Source organism: Rhinopithecus bieti, unplaced genomic scaffold (genome assembly GCF_001698545.2).
Source record: "Rhinopithecus bieti isolate Rb0 unplaced genomic scaffold, ASM169854v2 scaffold_57691, whole genome shotgun sequence".
NCBI classification, from domain to species: Eukaryota; Metazoa; Chordata; class Mammalia; order Primates; family Cercopithecidae; genus Rhinopithecus; species Rhinopithecus bieti.
The window spans coordinates 1,240,072-1,248,951 of record NW_016824383.1 but is presented as its reverse complement, the minus strand read 5'-3'; the positions used below and the strand labels follow the sequence as shown (position 1 = coordinate 1,248,951).

The following is an 8,880-nucleotide window of genomic DNA, read 5'->3' as shown; positions in this document are numbered from 1 at the left end:
CCATACTGCCCAAAGTAATTTATAAATTCAATGCTATCCCCATCAGGCTACCATTGACTTTCTTCACAGAATTGGAAAAAAAAACTACTTTAAATTTCATATGGAACCAAAAAAGAGCCCACATAGCCAAGATAATCCTAAGCAGAAAAAACAAAGCTGGAGGCGTCACAATACCTGACTTCAAACTATACTACAAAGCTACAGTAACAAAAACAGCATGGTACTGGTACCAAAACAGATATATAGAACAATGGAACAAAACAGAGGCCTCCGAAATAACACTAAACATCTACAACTATCTGATCTTTGACAAACCCGACAAAAAGAAGCACTGGGGAAAGAATTCCCCATTTAATAAATGGTGTTGGGAAAACTGGCTAGCCATAGGCAGAAAGCTGAAACTGGATTCCTTCCTTACAACTTATACAAAAATTAACTCAAGATGGATTAAAGACTTAAATATAAGACCTAAAACCGTAAAATCCCTAGAAAAAACCTAGGTAATACCATTCAGGACATAGGCATGGGCAAAGACTTCATGACTAAAACACCAAAAGCAATGGCAACAAAAGCCAAAATTGACAAATGGGATCTAATTAAACTAAAGAGCTTCTGCACAGCAAAAGAAACTATCATCAGAGTGAACAGGCAACCTACAGAATGGGAGAAAATTTTTTGCTGTCTCTCCATCTGATATACAGCTAATATCCAGAATCTACAAAGAACTTAAACAACTTTACAAAAATAAAAAAAACAGCCCCATCAAAAAGTGGGTGAAGGATATGAACAGACACTTCTCAAAAGACGACATTTATGCAGCCAACAAACATGAATAAAAGCTCATCACTTGTCATTGAAGAAATGCAAATCGAAACCACAATGAGATACCATTTTATGCCAGTTAGAATGGCGATCATTAAAAAGTCAGGAAACAACAGATGCTGGAGATGATGTGCAGAAATAGGAACACTTTTACATTGTTTGTGGGAGTATAAATTAGTTCAACCATTGTAGAAGACACTGTGGCGATTCCTCAAGGATCTAGAACTAGAAATACCATTTGACCCAGCAATTGCATCACTGGGTATATACCCAAAGAATTATAAATCATTCTACTATAAAAACACATGCACACGCATGTTTATTGTGACACTGTTCACAATAGCAGACTTGGAACCAACACAAATGCCCATCAATGATAGACTAGATTTTAAAAAGTGCCACATATACACCATGGAATACTATGCAGCCATAAAAAAGGATGAGTTCATGTCCTTTGCAGGGACGTGGATGAAGCTGGAAACCATCATTCTCAGCAAACTAACACAAGAACAGAAAACAAACACCACATGTTCTCATAAGTGGGAGTTGAACAATGAGAACACATGGACACAGTGGGGCATCACACACCAGGACCTGTTGGGGGGTCAGAATAGCATTAGGAGAAATACCTAATGTAGATGACGAGTTGATGGGTGCAGCAAAAACCACTATAGCACATGTATACCTGTGTAACAAATCTGCACATTCTGCACATGTACCCCAGAACTTAAAGTATAATAAAAAAGGACATACATTCAAGTACCCAGTGTAATACCTGATGCATAGTCAGTGCTTTATAAATAACTATAAAGCTATTAATAGTATCATTGTTGAGTACCTACTATCTGCCGAGCACATGTATTAACTAATTTTACCATTTCACCAACCTTATGAGAATGGTGCTTTTCTGTGTGAAGTAACTGAGCCACAATCAGTCTAAGGAACTTGGCCGAAGTGCACAGCTAAACAGGGCTGGAATCCATCTATACCCAGGCAATCTGAATCCAGACCCCTTGCAACCACAGTGTTGTATTGACCCACTAGTTCTTCCTTTTACTTCTGGGCAACTTGGAGTGTGGTGCTTTTCTCTCTCAGAAATGTCATGTTATCTTTTCTGCTTAACACATTTATCCTGGCTTGAATTAAATGTCTGTAAATGTGACAATCTAAAGTCCACAGACATCAAATGACACTATTTTTTAGTAAAGTACCATGGACAAGTTTAAGGGACTCAATTCATTCATTGTGCTCTTAGTGAGTGTAAAAATAACGTGTTTTCTAAGAGGGCAAAGTTATAAGATAACTTGGAAGAAAGTATGAAGCCAGCAGGTCTCAGGAGGGAAAAGGAGCTTAAAACAACACAGTGTTTCTGATTGCCACAGCCAATGAAATTATGGAAGCTTACTTATAAGGGACTTGTGAAAAAAAGTGATTTGAGGCCTGGCACCATGGCTCATGCCTGTAATCCTAACACTTTGGGAAGCTGAGGCCAGAGGATCACTTGAGCCCAGGAGTTCGAGACCAGCCTGGTCAACATGATGAAACCCTGTCTCTACAAACAGAAATTAGCAGGGTGTGGTGGTATGCACCTGTAATGCCAGCTACTTGGGAAGCTGAGGCAGGAGGATCACTGAGCCCATGAAGTTAAGGCTGCAGTGAGCTGTGATTGCATCACTGCACTCCAGCCTGGGTGACAGAGCAAGACTGTCTCGGAAAAAAAAAAAAAAAAAAGTGACTTGAGGCAAATTTCTTCATTTAAGTGATCATGTTTTATTTCTACATTAGTACTTGAAAATCTTATTAGTGGAGTTTTCTGTACTTACTCATAAACCTCAGCTGCTCTTTTTCAGCATGAAGTGTGTAATAACATCTGTATATGCCAAGTTAACAAAAGGTTTTTCCTGCTGTCACTTCATTTTAAAACACTCTTTCAGTGAGCGTATGTCCCAGTAACTGCATGTACTTCTGCCCCCAAGGAGAGAACACCGGCTCCCTTCTCCTAGGAGTATCGGATATGTAGTCACATTTACTGTGTTCTGAGCATTTTGCAAAGTAGTTGTACATCTCCCCTTTCCCTGAGGGGATTAGCCAAGGAACTGAATTATTCATTGCTTGATACAGATTAAATTGTGTTTTTATTTAACACCAGGTCTAATTATCGATGCTTTTGGAGAACTAAGAGACCAACAGGAACAAGTCAAAGAAGACATGGAGGTAAGCTTCTCCATTCATGACTCAGCCTTTTTGTTGTCCTGGGCCCTGGTTTTCCTTACTGCCTTTATCAAGAGAATCATGAATGTGGGAAGGAGGAGGGGAAAGGGCACAACTCATGGTTTCATTAGCCTGTTTTCCATTCAAGCAATACATATAGTTGAACAGCATGGTCAGCTGAAACCGTGGTGGACCCCACGTGCATGCAAACAGCAATAGGACACCATCCTTTCCCTCCAGAAGTGAGGAGACTATTCATTCAAAACCACAGATTCAATGACAAGTAAACAGATGATTACAGAGCAGTGTGGTGAGTCCTTTATAGGAGTAAAACCCTGAGTGCTAGGGTCTCCAGGGCTGGTATCTGATTCATTCCTGGATGGTCAGGGAATTTCCTAGAAGAAGGGATGTCTGAGCTGAGGTCTGAAGACTATGGAAGTCTGTGGGTTTGATAAGGAGAGAGGAGGACAGTTTGGGCAACCTCCCACCCCCTTCTCCCACACCATGGACATCTCCAGGGGTACCATTCACAATGGGATCTTTGAGCCCATCGCCACCTGAAATTATATACCAAGACTGATTTTAGGGAATTTGACGTGCAGGTTTTTTTTCTTAGCAGCCTCCGTGCTCCCAGATGCAGATTAAATTCTGAGGACAAGGCCGGAGAGGAAGACCAGTGAAGGAAGAACCTAATCACTCATTTGAGAAATTTACAGTTTAGTATATGGGCTGTGGGAAACAAGAAACGGGCTTTAGGCAGGGCAGCCAGATGATCGGATTCGCATTTTAAAAAGATCACTGTGGTTTAAAATGTGAGGCATGAACTAGAAACTGGCAAGAACAGGGACAGGGAAGTGGACTGTCAGCATTTTCCAGGTGGGAGACTCTGAAGCTTTTGCTAACGAGGTGTCACTTGGGAGTTGGGCAAGTACTGCCTGAATCCATCTAGTTCCTGCATCCTCAGTGAGGGACTTGGTGATTGACCAAATGCAGAGGATGTAGAGAATGGAGCAAGCAAGGGGTTATCCAGGTTTCAGGCATTAGCCACCAGAGGGAGGGTGGCATAGTTAGCTGACACAGGTAACCCAGAGGAAGAACAGGTTCATCAGTAAAGCTGATGAGTGTGATCTGAGCCAGTTCAATGGAAGAGACATCATTGCAGTGGTATGAAGACCTGATCAATTATTCTCCCCAATTGTTCAATGTGGCCTATCAGCTGTCAGCAGATAGGGATCAATAAGGCAGGAAGAATTTTATACACTGTGATAATCATCGTGATTGTAGTTCCTAAAATACAGGACCTCATAAACATGCTTCAGATGGCATAAAACAACTTACAACTGGTAGGGAAAGATGAGCACCAGAGTCACATGGGACAGTTATTGAATACATTTGAAATGATACATATACAATTCCAATAATAAAATAGGGGGTCTGCTTCTCCTTGGGTTTTGTGGACCAGGCCTGTCTGCAAGGGACAGACCTAAGCAGGTGCTTCTCTACAGGCTGCTTAGGAGAGGCATGGTCCAGAGAAAGTGGAACCAAGAAGACCAGGAACCTGGTCCCTAGAGTTGAAAGTTGTTCTCCATACACATCCACTGGCTAATTCTGTACCTAGCACAGCACCTGGCAGACCCTCACTGAATTGTAGATGGGATGCTTCATAGCTTGATATTTGATTTGGCCTTTTCTAAAGGAAAGTGATCTGCACCTTTTCCCCTTTGGTTATCAGACTTTGGGTGGGTGGGTACTAAGTTTGTAGTTTCAGTTGAGGACACAGTTAATCCTGCTTAGATAACTTTAGTCAATGTCATGAACAAGAGTTGATCACTAAGCCTGGACATTTTCACCTAGGCTAGAGAAAGGAAGAGACTTTGCTTTGCAGCCATCATCATCATCCTCCTCTTGTTCCCTGTCTGCGTCTGCTACTTATTGCTGCTGGTACCTGTGTCATTTAAGCCAACACCAAGATATAGTTACAGAGACAGTTCTATTTATATTTGTGGGCTTGGCACAGCCTCCATGTGATGATCTTTGACGTGTATGGAGTGAACCAAATAATAGCTGCCCCTACATGGCGAGTTGTGTTTTCCTTTTGTTTTGCTTTCTGAACTCTGACGTTAATGTTTCCCTTTGTTTTCTAGACCAAATGCTTCATCTGTGGGATAGGCAATGATTACTTCGACACAGTGCCACATGGCTTTGAAACCCACACTTTACAGGAGCACAACTTGGCTAATTACTTGTGAGTGTGCCCGTTTCAGAATCTTCCACCCTCCAGTAGCCGCCACCAGTCCCCACCCATCTCAGAATAGAGAGGTTTTTGTTTCTTGTTTAAAAAACAATTGCTGCAGATGCTTTAAGAGAAAGACCAACAGCTAATGGCTCTCTTTTCCTCTGGAGTAGATTGACTTAAGTTAAGTTGCAGCTCTTCATGTAAATGGTATTTTCTAGAACTTGAAATGAAGAGGTGGACAGGGAAGAGCAGAGCCTCTCTGTGAGTCTTGGTCATGTTTCTCATTTTAGATAAGATTTCCCAGGCTGCTTCCTAGGGAGAGGCGAGTCTCCGTTTTTCTTCTTACAGATCTTAAGAGGACTTTCAGATCTCGACAGGCACTGTTGGATACCAACTTAAAAGCTGCATTTCAAAAAATATTAATACATAGAAATCTTTCCATTACTCGAGATTAGCCAAAACTACAGTTTGGTAAAATGCTATTCTTACTCATTTTTGGACCCAATTGTAGTAACAAACAGAAGAGATGCCGAGTAGCATTATAGGGAAAAAATTGGTCTAACTATACTCAATGGAACTTGATCAGTAAATTAGAACTTCTCCTTAAGCTAGTCTTCAGTTCTAATTCATCCGTGTTGATTTGATTCCGACCAATGTGCATATTCCTAACTTGAAGCCTCTAGGGTCAAATAGCAACAGATCAGAAAAGTCAGGTCAACAGCCTTTCCTCTTTCTGGTACGCTGTAATTTTTCCAAAAATGTGCATGTGGTATTTTCTCTGTGTGGGCCATAATTGAATGCAGCATACAATTTATCTAAATATGCCCTGTTTATCCTAATATTTCCATACAGTTCATTTCTGATCAGTCTCTCTGCATCTGTAGGTTTTTTCTGATGTATCTTATAAACAAAGATGAAACAGAACACACAGGACAGGTAGGTAAATTATTACGTATCATCTTCTGAAATTATAGAGAAGCTCTAAATATCAGAACAAAATGAGTGCATTAAACAGTGAGGGATGGAATTACTTTCAGATATTAGTTGTGGTATCTTGATATAAAGTTCCTGTTACGTTGAATGAGTATAGAAAAGATTGCCTTTGTTACAGTAGAATTCTATACTAATTTTATGTAAAACAATAAGCTTTTACTAACTGCAAATGCTGGATTAGAGTTTTGAATTCCATTATTCTAAAAAATTGAGTTCTTAATTATTGCATAATGTCCTTGATTGTTTAATCAGATAGATGATTTCCAATCAACTTCAAAGTATTATGTACAATGCATATTAAATGTCTAAGGCATTTAAGCTATTTGAAGTTCCTCTTCCAATGTGCAGTTAGTTTGAATTTGAAGGATACAATATTTTAAGAGAGCCCTCAAAAGCATAAATGTATATTTATACACACACACATATACATATATATTTTTTGAGACAAGGTCTTGCTGTTTTGCCAAGGCTGGAGTGCAGTGCCGTGATCAGGGCTCACTACAGCCTTGACTTCCTGGGCTCAATAAATCCTCCCGTTTCAGCCCCACAAGTACCTGAAACTACAGGCATGCACCACCACGCCTGGCTTTTTTTTTTTTTTTTTTAATTTTAGTGCAGACAAGATCTCGTTATGTTGCTCAGGCTGGTCTCGAATGCCTGAGCTCAAGCGATCCTTCCACCTCAGCCTCCCAAAATGCTGGGATCATAGGCGTGAGCCAGTGTGCCCAGCCAACATATTTTTAATCATTATTATGGTGAGGATGAAGATTGTTACTAGAAGTTAATAAGGTCTGGTATAGTTAGTTAGGAACCATCTAAATGAATGTGGACTTCTCTATTCCGTGTGATATAGGTAACAAAATTGAGTTTCTACCTTATGTTTTGTTAGCACACACTTAAGGGAAAATGTTAATACATTTCCTTGACTTTTACAGGAATCTTATGTCTGGAAGATGTATCAAGAAAGGTGTTGGGAATTTTTCCCAGCAGGGGATTGTTTCCGGAAACAGTATGAAGACCAGCTAAATTGAACTCAGACCCCAATCACCTCTCAAAACTAAAACCCCACCCCTTTCTCTCCCTCTATTTCTCTGCTCTCTTGGAAACATTTTGCTGATTGTGTGAATTGCCAGAGTTGTGTGTTTTCTGGGAGCATCGAAACTCTGTTTCGGAAGACCTGTTTCCCCACCCCCCGCCACCTTCTGTATTTACGTTGAGACTAAACACAGAAGAATAATCTAAATTCGTACTCAGACAAAAAAAGAATTCTGGAAAGAAAACCATTCTGGACACTGTCATAACACACATAGACAGATTTTCTTCTGAGGCTCCTGGAGTCTCCTCGAGCTACGGGACCTTCACAGAGACGCGTGGCAGCCACACTCACCCGGCCTCTTTATTTCACCATCCTGGAAGGAAGCTGTCTAATGGTCACAGAGCACTGTAGCACTTAACAGACTGCCATGGACACCAGTTGCAAAGGGAAATAGTGCCTTACTATATGTGGGTTGAGCTATGCAGAAGATACGTGCATGAAAAAACATCTTTATTTTCTTTATGTCGACCTTTCTTTTCTTAGATTGATTTTGTGAGGTTTTTTTTTTTTTTTTTTCTCCTTTAGTCTTTTCTTTGGTGGGGAGGGTAAGAAAAGCAGTTTGCACCTTAAAAAGAGAAAAAAAAAAAAAAGCGGGTGGTGTCTCAGGACGAAAGGAGGCTCTTCTCATTCAGCTAAATTCACATTTGCCCTCCCCCCCCACCCCCGCCATATGCTCCTGCTATTATTTTGGTAATGCTCTGATGCAACATTGCAACTTTATGAAATCTTTGTATGAAAACAAAAAGACTGCAAAAAATACACTTTCAAAAGAAACCATTCATTGCATGTTTATTATGCAAGTTTAAATGAACAAAGAAAACCTTCGGAAACAAGTTGATTAACGTGAGAGAAATTTCATGATAATTATATTCATAGTAATAAAGTGTCGTGGGCTTAATTGTGTATCTGGAGCCAGTGTCATCCACCAACAATGTGATACGTTATGAACTTGACAGTAGTTTTGGGCTTTTCTCTTTCTTTCAGCCACCTGTGATCAGTTTTGTTGATTAAGGACTTCTTGTCAGGTCATTTTTTAATATTAAAGCTGAAGCAATATCCATTCAGGGATTTCATCAGTTGCATCACAAAACACGGATGATAATATACATCACTCCATTTTTTTCCATTTTGAGTCCTTTTAAATGTAATGCTAACCTTTACAATTAAGAAGTCAGATTCAGAATGGAAACAATGTCATTTTGCAAACATTGGAGCTCTTTTATTACAAGTCTGCTTGTTAATTTTAGAATTGTAAAACCGCTCTGATTAAACTATTTAACTAACTTTCTCATCCTCTTCTTTCTCCATTTAACTTACAACTGGGACTCATAAAATCTTGAGCTTCTAACTTGAGGTGGATATAGGACAATCTCAGACACTGCACTGAGACTAACGCTGTCAGATTTCCTGGCACCTCTAAGACTGCTGTTGTATATATCATTGTGGGACCTCAGAGTCCCCAGGCACCTGGCCTGCCCCTGTCATTTCCCTGTTATATGGATCAGGCAGACCTCTTGAAAAC

General features: G+C 40.1%; 1 protein-coding gene across 1 annotated transcript in view; it reads left to right on the top strand.

Annotated features, from left to right (window-relative positions):
- RYR2 (ryanodine receptor 2) overlaps window positions 1-8,642 on the top strand; it is an 808,217-nt gene extending 799,575 nt beyond the window's left edge. Inside the window, 4 exon segments of the mRNA XM_017862245.1 lie at window positions 2,972-3,036; window positions 5,178-5,278; window positions 6,154-6,205; window positions 7,198-8,642. Of these exon segments, the coding sequence (XP_017717734.1) occupies window positions 2,972-3,036; window positions 5,178-5,278; window positions 6,154-6,205; window positions 7,198-7,293 (314 nt within the window). The 3' untranslated portion in view covers window positions 7,294-8,642.
- The last annotated feature ends 238 nt before the right edge of the window (window positions 8,643-8,880 follow it).